At 41.6% G+C, this 13,324-nt stretch overlaps 1 protein-coding gene across 3 annotated transcripts in view; it reads left to right on the top strand.

Annotated features, from left to right (window-relative positions):
• The window catches only part of FMN1 (formin 1), a 372,744-nt gene that overhangs the window by 267,187 nt on the left and 92,233 nt on the right, over window positions 1-13,324 (top strand). For all 3 annotated transcript variants that reach the window (XM_053665418.1, XM_037133159.2, XM_037133158.2), the window contains one exon: window positions 9,949-10,041. In XM_053665418.1, the coding sequence (XP_053521393.1) occupies window positions 9,949-10,041 (93 nt within the window). The remainder of the gene's footprint in view (window positions 1-9,948; window positions 10,042-13,324) is intronic.

Raw genomic sequence — 13,324 nt, forward strand, 5'->3', positions numbered from 1 at the left:
ATCTCGCGGAACCCCAGCACCGCCTGCGCAGTGGACTCCAGCCTCAAGGGGGCCTTCTTTGGATTCCAACCCAGTGAGCTTGTCCGTGCCGCGCCGTAGGACCTTCGCCGCAGCTACTCCCTCTGCCTAGCATGCGGCTCTTGTGGATATCCCTGTGCCCCAGCCCTCCTGTAGCCACCTGAACTTCAGCAGCTACTTGGAATAGTTTCTCTCTCTTAGAGCCCACAGTTTTGATACTGCCATTATTTTCTATTTATTTATTTCTAAATTTTATCTCCCTCCTCTCTCCCATGAGGCAGGGAACTAATGACCTCTTTAGTGTTTATATGCACTGTATTGGTCAGTATCTGCCATGTAGTTGCTGTTCAACAAGTATTTTCTTATGAGCAAAGATGTCAAATGAGCATAAATAGGTAGAAAGTTTAGGAAGACAAATTTAAAGCTGCCCAAAGGAAGGACTGATGGCTTTGAGAAGTGGTGGGTGCCTCACCCACTTGGGTTTAGAAGACTATGTGTGGTCGATGGGAAGGACCGGTAACATTAGAAAGGGAAGTTGTGCTAGACGACTTTAGGTTCCCTCGGTGATTATTATTACTGTGCTATTTCAGTGCATTCTGCAGTTCTCCTTACTTAGTGAGGGTTATTGGGTTCTTCCCTGGACTTAGTTCATTAGAGGAGCTAGAGCCCCGGCCACTTACAGGGTACAAAAGTCAACTGAAAAATTATATGAGGTTTGGAATTCAGGTATTCCCTTTGAGAATGGCTCTCAAGGATCTGCTCTCAAATTAAACCATGCATCAAAAACTCTAATGATGATACCATCCAGAAATAATCTTTATAGAGTAGAATTCTCATCCAATATGTTTGCTTAATGGGACAAAGTTGGCCCAAACCAGGAATCATAAAAAATGATACTGATATTTCTCAACCTTTAATTTAAAAGAAGTTAACTAAAGTACCACTTATTTGTCTGCTGTTTGATGCAGAGCTGAGGCCTTCTCCTGAATTCCAGATCTTGGAATGGAGTTTTCTGAGTCTTCCCCTGCACCCCCAGCACCCACGGCAGATCACCCCTGGTTTCCTGTTCGTATTTTTAAAGTGGAGCCAAGGCTTTTGCAAATATCATCACAGAACCTTTCTACATATTGATAATTATTCTAACCTTTTACATCTGTCTTGCCCACACATTTTTTAAAGCGAGCTTTTTAATTTTTAGCTTAGAATAATTTTAGATTTACAGAACTTGCAAAGGTAGTATGGAAAGTTTCTATACAGCCCTATCCCATTCCCCCTAGTAACCTTACATTGTTGCAATTCATCAAAAAGTAAGGAACTGGCACTGGTACATTTCTGTTAACTGAACTGACTAGAGTTTATTTGGATTTCACCCGTGTTTCCATTAATGCCCTGTTTTTGTTCCAGGATCCAACCATGAGCATCACACGGCACCGAGCGGCCATGCCTCCCCAGTCTTCACTGATCTCTCGAATCTATATTTAATAGCTATATATATCCTTGCCTGAGGGTATGCTTATTAATTTTAGAGAGAGAGAGGAAGGGGGAGAGAGAGAGGGAAACATCACTGTGAGAGAGAGAAACATCATTCAGTTGCCTCCTATACGTGCCCCAACCAGGGATCAAACCCGCAGCCCAGGTATGTGCCCTGACTGGGAAACAAACCCGTAATCTTTTGGTGCACTGGATGGTGCCCCAACCAGCTGAGCTGCTCAGCCAGGACTAACACAAATATTTTAATTTCCTCCACTTACATTGTTTAGAAACAACACATTGCTCGTAATAAGGATTCTACTCAACTGTGAGAAGAACTGCCCAGGCAAACTGGACAGTAGTCTTCCAGCAGCAAACTTGCTGCCTACTGTAGGAATCAAGTGGAATGAATGGGAAACAGCATTCATTCGGCAAGTCCATTGGCAAGAGTGTCTTCTCTATGTCCCATTCAAAAAAAGCAACAGGAATTAATATGGTTCTAATAATGATAACATCCCTGTAGCTAGAACTTCATCCTCTGAGGTGGGGAGGGCAGTCATACGGAGTGGAGAAAACATAGTGGATGGGCCTCCAGCCCGTCCAGGAAGCAGTATGGCGGGGATTACCCAGCCAGGAACAGAACTGGGGTGCTTTGATTGCCAAGCCTATGTTACTATAGCGTTGTGTCGGCTCAACATATTTTCTTCACCCAGATAGATTTGTGGGCGGTTTTGTGAATATCAAAATATCTTCTTGCCCAAGTGAATTGTGTTTCTTGGATCTTATGGAAGATTCACAATTCACAAATGGATTCTTCTGTGTCGAAAACCAAATGAATAAAGTCAGAGGGAGAGCTGTTTAGCCCCAGCAGTGGGGATTAGAGTGTTTGCTAGTATCTTTCTCCCAGGTTCCTTGGCAGCAGCATGGTTTTTAGATGGACAGAGGTCACGGACTGTGACTACTTATTAGGCACCTGGAGAAAAGTCACTGACCTACCTGGGACCAGCAGCCCTTGTTCAGGTCTCCTCTGCCATTGGTAACCTGACCTTCTCCTAAACTTCACCTGACCTCCCTGGCGTTCTGTTTTCCCATTTAAAATGAAGGGGTCCCAGTGTTGATACTTGGTGATTTTCTTACCTTCACAAGGTGCTTTCATAGGTACTCCACATTGCTTCTAGCGCTCCCCTGGTTAGAGTGTGGACGCAGGGTAGCACAAGGCCAGCGGGTCTGACACCTCTGAGATCAGATTCTGACTCAGTCACTTAGTATTTATGTGACTTCACTCATGTCACCAAAAAATAGGGATAATAGGAGGGCAGAGCTCAGAGGGTTCTTCTGAGAAGTAAAATGAGACACATAAAGCAGGCTGAGGCCCAAAACACGCTTGGCCATTAAGAGCCATTTGTTTTTAATCATACAGATTGAGAACTTGGTATAGTTTTCAAAAACTTATTGAGTACAGAAATAAGAGGCAGTGTGTACAATTCAGAATAGACACCCAGGATCCATTAAGCCAGTGACTTTCCTGGTGGCATAATGTACAGAAAGAGGAAGGCCCGAGGAAAACCAAGAATGGCTAAGGTACTAAAACTGCTCATTTGGCTGTGCTGTGAAACAGTTGTGTTTCGTTGTTGTTGTTGTTGTTGTTATTGTTTTGACTATTTTGATGGACTTTAAAAACATCATCAAATCTCCAGAATACGAGGAGGACTTTGTTTGACCTTTTCAATCAGTTTATTTGCTCAGCAAATATTTATTCAAAACATAGACTTAGCTGCTAACTTTAAATAAACTCACTGAAATGTTAAGTCATTTGTAAACCCATTTTAAGAGCAAGTGTTATGCTCATTTTCTAGGGGACAAACTTATCCCCACTTTCTCTTCTGATCTGTCTTCTCGCAGGAACAGAAAGCTGTCTCTAAGCACGCTGATTGAACCTGCTGTCTGTTCGGTAGGTGGGAAGTCGGACAGAGTTTGCCCCCAGCTGTTTGGCAGATTCACAAAACCATTTGCAAAACCCTTTCCGATGGTGATATTATAAAGAGAATGAATAAATATGTGCTACCTCCTATTCAAAGAACTATATTTTGGAATTAAAAATACATAGTTTCTTTTTTAAAAAAATTAAATCCAGGATATCCCTTTCCTCATCCCCCTACCCAAAATTGAGTTGTTTAAGCTGGGAATGAATTTTTAAACTGAAGTATATGATTTTTCTTTCTTAAAACTGTGATAAAATTTGTTGTGAATCATATTCAATGACCTGTTCAAGTCAGTGACATGGAGTAAAAAGAAAAAGGCAGCTAATCTAATAGGAATAATTAAGCAATTGAACAAGTTGCTCAAGGCCTTGTCACAAGTACCTGACTCACTTGAAGACAGGGACAAGTTCTCGGGCCTCCCAGACCAGCAGGAGATAGCTTTGACGGGCCTCCCTTGCCTTTAAATTTTATCACTCGGGCTCATTAACATCAGAGCTAAAGCCATTATGGAATTTAATAGGCATTTCAAAATCTGTTATACCCACCTTCTCCCAGAGGAGAATTTCCTCTTTCCTCTAAGAATCCTGGATCCTCCAGAAAAAAATTTACATACCGTCACGTGGCATGTGACCACATAATGGCCTCCTGTTACAAACCTCACCAACTCACCTCTCTAACCCGCAGGCCCTGGGATGCAGACTGCTGGGGCTGCTGGACCAGTAACTTTCTCTGTGCCGTAACTCAGCAGAGAGGCAGGATTAATGACAGGTTTACAGGAGAGGGGGGCTTTAAATAACTGAGGTCAGTGTCTGGAGGTTTCCCATTAATACCACTAACAGCCTCCCACCAGCGAGACTATCGGCCACTTGGCTACCCACTCCAAACTATTTCTGATTTTCAACTTTATTTTCAAACACATCTAAGCAATCCTGACTCCCAGCAAATTGACAACACATCCCTCTTCATGTGAAGCTTTGTTTATCGGCCACAATTCTCCCGACAGATTTACAAGTGTCTGCGGAGTTTTAAAAGACGATTGCTTAACAGGCATTAAGTGAGACACACAGGGCTGTGTAAATATTTTAGCTGTAATAGGGGATTTTTTCAAATGGCTGAGCCAAATATTGCATTAAATCTGAAGACAGTGGCAAACTGATTAGCAGCGTTTGCCAGCGTCATGCTTTGCCAGAGATTCCCGTGGCCAAGATTAGGAACCAGCACTCATCCACCAGTTTAGGTTGGGAGTTTTAAAATCACTTTCCATCCTTCCCTCTTCTCTCTCCTCTCCTCCTTATGCCTGTCCATCTTTCCTCTTTTATTTCTTCATGTTTTATTTAGATGTAAACACTTTCCAGAGTAGAAGATTACAGTTAATGTGACTAACCAGTGAAGGCCGAAAGGGGAACGTGGGCCCAGACAGGGGTCAGAGAAACGGTGGAAGGCGTGCAGCTGTCCCGGTTGAGCAGTGTGGAAACAGGTGGCTCTGTGGCCATGGGCTTATGTATCTTAATCACTGGTCTCTCTGTAGCCAGCCGTTGCACTGCTGGAAGGAAATGATGCTAAAATCAGCATTGTTACCTCTTCCACATACTGGTTTCCTGGGATCATAAAGAGGCAGGCCCATCAGCTTCAAGGTTTACATGGCTGAGAAAACTCATCACTTAATTTCAGTACAAATGGCAATAAGCATTTGGCTCCAGAGGAAGTCTTTTTAAATTTAAGCCTTCCTATAAGCGAACCATTTCCCTGCTTTCAGTGATGGGTGGGATGTATTGCTTGACCTGTGATATAATTTCTGTGAGAAGGAGGCACCTTAGCCAATGGGGCTTTACTCTCTCTGCCTTTGCCGATTCCATCCGCAACCTCTTAGTTTTCACCCACTGATTTTTCCTCAAAATACTTCTTAAAGTAATACTCACTTGGTTGCCCCAAAGTGTAGGCTCTATATGGTCTTCACAAATGGCTCGAGTTGTAATCACATGTCCAGATCAATACTTAATATGGTTGATCCACAGGTCTGAGCATCTTAAAATTGTGTGTTTACACTTATATATATGTAAATATGTTTTTTTTAACTCTGAGCATTTGACATAAACTTCAAATCTGCCTCTAGACCCTCCCAAAACTCAGATAGCTCCCGTGGTATGGAGAGCCTACTTTACATTCAAATTAAACACGGCTCCTGGGACCTTTCCAGAGAACCACTTTCAGAGGCGGTCTAAAACCTAGTCTGACACTGTGGTTCACCCTAGAGTGTCTTGTACCACTTTCGTATGCCACCGTTTTTCTCCGCCTTTGTGTAAATCACCTCCGTGCATGGATGGCCGTCTCAGTGCTCGCCAGTCTGGAGTGTGATCGCTTCCAGTACCAGGACCGCAGGCCCTGCGATGCAGCGGTGGGCACTCTCCAGCTCCTGTGCAGCCAGCCACCCCTGCGGCAGTGGAGGAGTCCCGGCTTTATTTTCAAAACCTCCACATTATACCAAAGGCAGTTTGTATCCGCTCTGTATCAAGAACTCTAAAAATCTTTTTCCTTTTCTCCCCAGAATTCCACTTCTGAAATCTATCCTAAAGAAGTAATCTTAAACTTAGAATAAGTTTTTTACCGGGCACCGGTGTTACTTAAAGCCAGAATGATTCGCTGTGAGAATAAAGTAGAAAGGACATTACTATTCAACTGCAGGGAAACCTTTAAGTGAACTAGGACCTATCCACTTGATGACATTCTATGTGGCTATGAGACACACAATGCTTGTGAATTTTGTGAAATCATGTGAGAAAGTACATGATATGTTTAATAGAAAGAATGAAGGTACACAAGTTTTTTTGTCAAATGAAAGTATATGTTTAAAAAAAACGTATATAGGCAACCCCTAGGAAGTCAGGAACGGGTATGTGTGTGATGCAGGGTCCGAGACACTAAGAATAGGCAGCAAAGTATGAAATGGTAACCGTTCTGGTCATGAAGGATCTTCTCCTAGTTTTTGTAAATGTTGTTTGTGTTTCTTTATGTGTGTTACCTTCATGATACTTTTTAGGAATTAATCGCTCTGCTCCTCCCGAAGATGAGTGTCCTTTCCCCATACCCCACGTTTGGGGCTGCCCGCCTAAGGCTTTGTCCTGTACAGTCTGCCCAGCGATGAGAACATTCACAAACGTTCCTTTTTCTTCCATTGTAACACAACTTTCCTGTCTATCGCTTGAAACCTAGCCTTTCCAAACCAGTCTGAGAAAGAAATTTATACCCAAGTGTTAATAAATTCTTCTCTCATAATATTTTCTCTTTCAACTAATACACATGCACTTCTAAAGAGATCTTCTGCAGTCAGTGTCTTCTGTTCAAGGGAAGGCTTCTAATGGTGGCGATTTTCGTAAGAACCAAAGAAGGGATGTTTTTAAATAAATAGATCACTTAGCACCCTATAAATCCTATCATGCCCAATCTGTCTATATTTAGGCCTAATTATGAGTAGGTGATTAATGACTATTTTTCATGCTAATGTTTCGCAGACTAAGGCTGTGTCAATAACCGCATAATCATCACAGTGGAAATTCTGACTCAGCAGTGACGTTCGATAGGAGGGATCTTTGGATAGTGCTTTAGATGATTCCTTGCAAAGGCTGCAGTTGGTGGCCCAGCTTTGCATGCCTTTCCAAAAGTCCTGAAGCAAGCTGGCATGTGCTCACTTGGCCCTGTCACTTCTGCTTAAATTTTTGCATGGAGAACCCTCATGATCATAGGACATTAAGGTGAACTTCATCTTGGGCAGCCTCCCTCTGAGAGGTGAATCAGCATCATGGGATTCCCCTAGACTCAAGCTCCCTGGTGGGTTTATTTTTACACAACATTCCTCTGGGGAAAAAGACACCCACCCACTCTTGACTGGAGTAATCCTAGATAACATCTTCTTGGGTAGAAAGATGTTCCTTATATTGCTCTTCTTTCTTGGGCTTGGCTTTTTAAACAAATAGCTATAGAATCTGTCTCTACCTACCCAACCCCGCTCCAATTTGGTTTCCTCCCTCCACCCCTCACTTCCTGAAATTGATTTTGAGAGACCCAGTGACTTCCATGTTGCTGGAATCAGTGGTCACTCCTCTGTCTTCTACTTGACCTTTCAACAGGATTGCAGAGAGCTGACTGTTCTTTCTTTCTTGCAATACTGGTTTCCTCTCAGATCATGTGATTCTGTACTTCCACTTTTCTGCTTTTTTGCTCATTCCCCATGCTTTTCTGGCCTCACCTCCACTGCTTGCATGCCTCAGGGTTTGTCTGCAACCACTTCTCTTCTTTGGCTACATTCTTTCCTTACCAGTTCATTTGCTTTCATGGCTTTAAATACCAATTTTAAGCCCAGACTTCCTGATGTGTATTTCTATCCCAGTCATGCAGCCTAAACTGCAGACTTTTATATATAATGTGAGTGTCTCATTGACATCTCAAGCTTATCATATTCTAAATAAGTCTTGATTTTTACCCTCAAACTTTCTCATGGCTTCATTCTTTACTCTGGTCAAGTCTCTGGTCAAATATCTTCACAGTGAGATTTTCATGACCTCTTTATTTAAAATTATACAAGCATTGCCACGGACAGTATGGCTCAGTTTGTTTGAGTATCTCCCGTAACCAAAAGGTTGCAGGTTCAATTCCTGGTCAAGGCACATACCTAAGTTGTAAGTTCCATCTCCAGTCTGGGTATGTGTGAGCCCTGGTCTGGGTGTGTATGGGAGATAACCAATCAATAATTCTCTCTCCCTTCCTCTCTCTCTAAAAAAGCAATGAAAACACTGTCCTTGGGTGAGGAATGAATGAATGAATGAGTAAATTAACAAATAAAATAAATAAAAATTATATAAGCCTCCTACTTCTGTGGCCTTACCTGACCTCTCTTCCATAATCAGTGTAGTTCTAATGCTTTTGAATCTAATTCCTTGAATCTTGTACCTTTGAATTAAAATCTAGACATAGGTTTAGACCTTTGGAAAGAAAGAAGGTCCACGTCCTGAGGTCCAATCATACCGTTACCATTGATCTTATCCTAAAAGACCCATGCATTCCCACAATGCTTTATTTTTACTCATTATATTTCCTCTTTCTGAAACTACTCCTTCCTTTTTGTATCCTCCTTGACTGGCATCTGCTCAACTCCTCCTTGACCTTTGCAATTCAACTCGTGTTACCTTTTCTGGAGAACCTTCCTTCCCTGAGCACCACCCAACCCCAGAATCCCATGACAACATGTTACAATATGTTGATTTCCTTGTCTTTCTGTTATTTGACTCTGATGAACATTTTTAGAGGAGAGATGACCAATAGGTCTGGTTAAATATTTTTTCCTAACTTTTGGCACAGTGGCATAGTCCAGATACTCAATAAGTACTTTGAATGTATAAGTATTTGTGAGTAGGCTTATCTCCTTCGATCTGAGAACGATTTATGCCACAATCCTATCTCTGTAGAAAAATTAAGCTATCCATACGATTTGAAGGAAAGGGGATTAAAGAGGTATGAGAGAGAGGGGATAATTCTCCCACCTGGTGATGTATCTTTGTTCTGCACTAGGTCCAAACTCAGTGTAAAATTCAGCCCCTCCATTACTGTTCACAGCCCACATTGAGTTCAGGAGGCTTTACTGAAGCTGTGGGGATACTCCAGAGGCCATCCTTTTCCAATTCAATTGTTCTTGTCTTTTGCTACCCTTATCTCTCTGTGTCTATCTCTTCTCCTGAAAGAGATCAAAGTTCTTCTTCCTCCATTATGGAAGAAAACTTTTCCCTGAAGCCAGACTATTATATAACACTCACCCAGGACCTTTAGGGATGGTGGGTTGCTTGATTCCAAGAACTTATTAGATTATTATTTACAGTAACAACCATTCCCTTTCTAAGAATTCTAGGGGTATAAGTCACAAATAAAATGATTTCACACATGCCAGCAGAATATCAATGAGAAGGGTAAATGAATGGGAAGTGCGAAGAGTGATGTGGTTCTCCCTAACCTGGGTTTAGTCCTCATGCTGACAATGGGTGTCACCCTGAGGAATAGCCACTTTGATGGTTTGAGGCAACTTAAATGCCTGGGAATGAATTTCTGCAAAATTGATTTCAAGCTCTACTTTTGGAGAATTATCTGAAGAGGGTCAGGGCCCTCAATTCCCTAGGACTCATCCGTCAATAGTTTTTGCCTCTTTTTTTGAGAGGTCAAAAGCAGAGCACTTCACCTGTCCCAAGTCAGAGGTTTTGCAGCATCTCTAAAAGGAAAGTTGAAGGTGCATCTCCCTGTTCCTGAACAAAGGTGTAGAATGAACTAATTACTTTTGTTTGTTCATGTTGTTTTTGTTTGTGCTTTTCCCCCTTGGATTTGAATAAACAGTGATTGATAAGGATTTTACACAGTTAATACCCAAGAACATAACTCAGAGCATGAGTTCAGCAAATACGTGTTCTTGGGAAGTCTAATTCCAAACTTCTCTCCACAGCAAGTGAGAAACAGATGGCGGTGGTGTGCAAGGAGTCGCCGAGGCAGTATCTGCAGCCTTTTAAAGACAAACTACAAGAGTTCTTCCAGAAAGGTAGGAAGCTGTGTCAGCTGCACATACATGATACTCTGCAACATCCTTCACTCCACGATCCTTCTCTGAGGCCCCCTGCCCCATACATCCTGGCTGACCACTGGCAGCTTTAATGATTCCGTTAGTCCATCTTCCTAGGGCAGTCCCATACTCAATGTAGACGGAGTTGTCTTACATCCTTCATGATTCTGGAAGGAGGAGAGAACTTTCGTCAATCACTGTTAGTGAACATGGAAGTTTAATGCATTGGGGGTATTTTCTATTCTAACTTCTCAAATTCAGCTTAAGATGTGAAACAAAAGTAAGTGTGGGGTACAACTTTCAGTTTAAAAAAATAAAACTCTCGAGGCTATAATAATGTACAGCATTGTGACTATGGTATCTGAGTATCCAGTATAATATAATAACTTAGAAAAGGCATTTGTATCCTTCCATAATATTTGGGTATTTAGCAGGAAGTGGCTACTTTGCTGCTAGGCGTCTCATCCGTCATAAAGTTGGAAGCAATTGCATTCTTTGTGTCTGAGGAGTAACATACACGTGTTGTGACTCAGTTGATTCATGGTTAGACTAATTTTTACATGAACCACAATTCAGCTTTTTGAACAATCATGATGATTTCATTTTTCTTTTGTAAATCACATCCTGTTACCACACATAAGTGCAGATGATATGTTTATTCTTATGTCCTTTATCATTCTTCACCACTCCAAATGCCCTTAAATAACATTATTTGACAAAACTGTGCTACTTGTTCTTAATAATCTCCTTTCCTGCGCAGAACTGAAAGGAATTGTAATGGCACCACTCTCCACAATCTCCAGAGTCTGAGCCTTTTTCCTTACATACTTTCTCTTTTCACGGTTTTTCTTTTCCACAGTAGGCTCTTGTCGATTCCAGTTTACAGCTCCATTTGGGGTAACCTTGTGCAGGCATCGTTGGAGCTCATGCTTTCCCACCCTCAGATCAAACCTGGCCATAATGATACGGCCTTCAGAAATGTGATGTTCACATTAAAAGTCCCCATAAACATGGCAGGGATCCTGTAATTGGAAGAAGGCGCAGAGCAACTGATTAGGTCCCAGGTATAGATCTTGTAGGTGGTCTTTTCATGCTGTTAAATTGGTCATTTGTATTTATAGCTTTGGCAGGGAGGGCTGAAACCTAAACTGGTGCTAATACTAGCACTCTCCCACACTTGGCCTTATCTCATTCGCCATTAATTTTATGTGGCATCCATGAATGGAGCCCAGGCAAAAAGAATCCAAATGAGCCGTGCTAGTCCTCAAACTATCCTGTGAGGTTCTTTGACCAGCCGAGGTTAGAGATATTCTAAATGTCAAGAAACTGTTTTCTAGTAAAAAGTAAATAGATAAACTTACAAAACTAAAAAACACACAAGACAATAACTGTGATTCCCCACACTGGACGGAAAAAGAATGATCTAAATAGCTGGTTGTTGCATGAAAGCTGGGACTGTGCCTCTCTGTCCTGCACTTTCTTATCCCAACATAGTATAGGATCAGCCTGTCCCACAGTAAGTGTTAATAATGATTTGTTGGGTTTGTGAACAAACAACCTATGTTGTGTAAAGGTCCTGGAGCGTATGCCCCACCCCCACCATCATTTTCCTGTTTGGATTATTTTAGAATTGGTAAATCATGCCAGCATCTGATGAGACACATATTTTTGGTCTATTACTCATGCCTGTGGTCAAATCTCCTTGGACATCAAAACATTGTCGTTATAAATATGATACAATCCATTCTTGATAAGTGCCTTGCTCAGATTAGATTGACAAGGGCCATCAGGGAACCACTAAACTGTAGACTAAAAGCAGGTTACTAGGTAATCTCTTCAACCCTCAGGATGTAGGAAGAGAACCATCTGTCTGAGTCAGCCTATTCAAGCTCTGGGTTACAGAGATTGAAAAGATCACAGACTAGAGACAGCATGACCTAGGGAAGGAAATCATTCTCTCATCCTTCAAGGAGCGTGGAAGGCAGGACCATGGCTGGGGGATGCACATGCCGTGTGGGCCACAAATATGTTACAGTCCCAGATGTGTAACTCATATCATACAAAAAAGCTCAATCTTCTTAATATAATTGTAAGGCGTCCTGGACATCATTGTCCAAAAGACTAGCATCCAAGAGAAAGAAAAGCAAATAATATTAACAGTGAAAAACTTTTTAAGCATATTAAAGGATGCAACTCTCAAAATAGAGGTGCAAAATAAAGTACATTGAAATTCTATTTGTAATCTATAATATTGGCATAAGTACAGAAGTTTGATTTAAAAAGACTGCATTGGCATTGCAATCAGGTGAACCTTGCTGTGTATATTGCTTGTGAAAGTGTAAATTGTTGCAGCCCGTATGGAACTCGATTTAGTAATATCTATTAAAGTTACAAATGCACATGCCTTTTGATTTGGCGATTCTACTGTAGATGCATACCTTCAGATATGCTCCCTCGTGCAAAGTGACTTATGGACCATGTTATTTATTGTGACGTTGTTTGTAACAGAAAAAGATAGGAGACAACCTAAGTGACCATCGATGATGGCATTGTCAAATTATGGTGCTTCCATACAGTGGAACACTAAGTACCTGTTTTTTTAAAAAAAAGGATGAGAAAAGTCTTTATGTATTGACAGGAAAGCATCTCTAAGATACGTTTTAAGTAGAAAAAAACAAGGGTCAGAAAACTGGGTATATTATATTACCATGTGAGTAAAGAAGAAGGGAAAAAATGGATACTACTTAATGAAAATCTCTGGAGACAAATAAACTAATCTAGGGCTTTACCATACCTACCAGCTGCGCAGGTTGTCTACTCTGTTTAGTTGGTACCCAGGCTGCTGTTAAATATTTAGAATATTTCCCCTAATATTCTAACACTTTCATCACTGTAATGGGTGGGGTGCAGAGGTGTTATGCAGACTTTTCATAAATCTTTTAATCAATGTGAACCTCTTCAAAAAATTAAACAAAAAGTGTAAAGACAAGCTACTTACAATTTTTCTTTCAAGGCTGCTTCCCCTTGCAGGCTTCCCCACTGTGGTACAAACTGGAGTCCCTTAGGATACCAAATTCAGCCCTTCTGTTCAGTTTCCAAGGGCCTAGAAATTAAATGCGCTTATTCACGGACCCTTTCCCACCTTTGGGGGCTGAACTGGGCTACTTAGAAGGAAATATGAGGGCCTTCTCTCAAGAATGGCAAAGGAGTTCAGTGAGCGCCTTGCTTTCTTTCCTCGTGTCCTCCTCAGCCCCGCTCCACC

This window comes from Artibeus jamaicensis, unplaced genomic scaffold, assembly GCF_021234435.1.
Source record: "Artibeus jamaicensis isolate MK-2021 breed Jamaican fruit bat unplaced genomic scaffold, CSHL_Jam_final contig_1132, whole genome shotgun sequence".
Classification (NCBI taxonomy): Eukaryota; Metazoa; Chordata; class Mammalia; order Chiroptera; family Phyllostomidae; genus Artibeus; species Artibeus jamaicensis.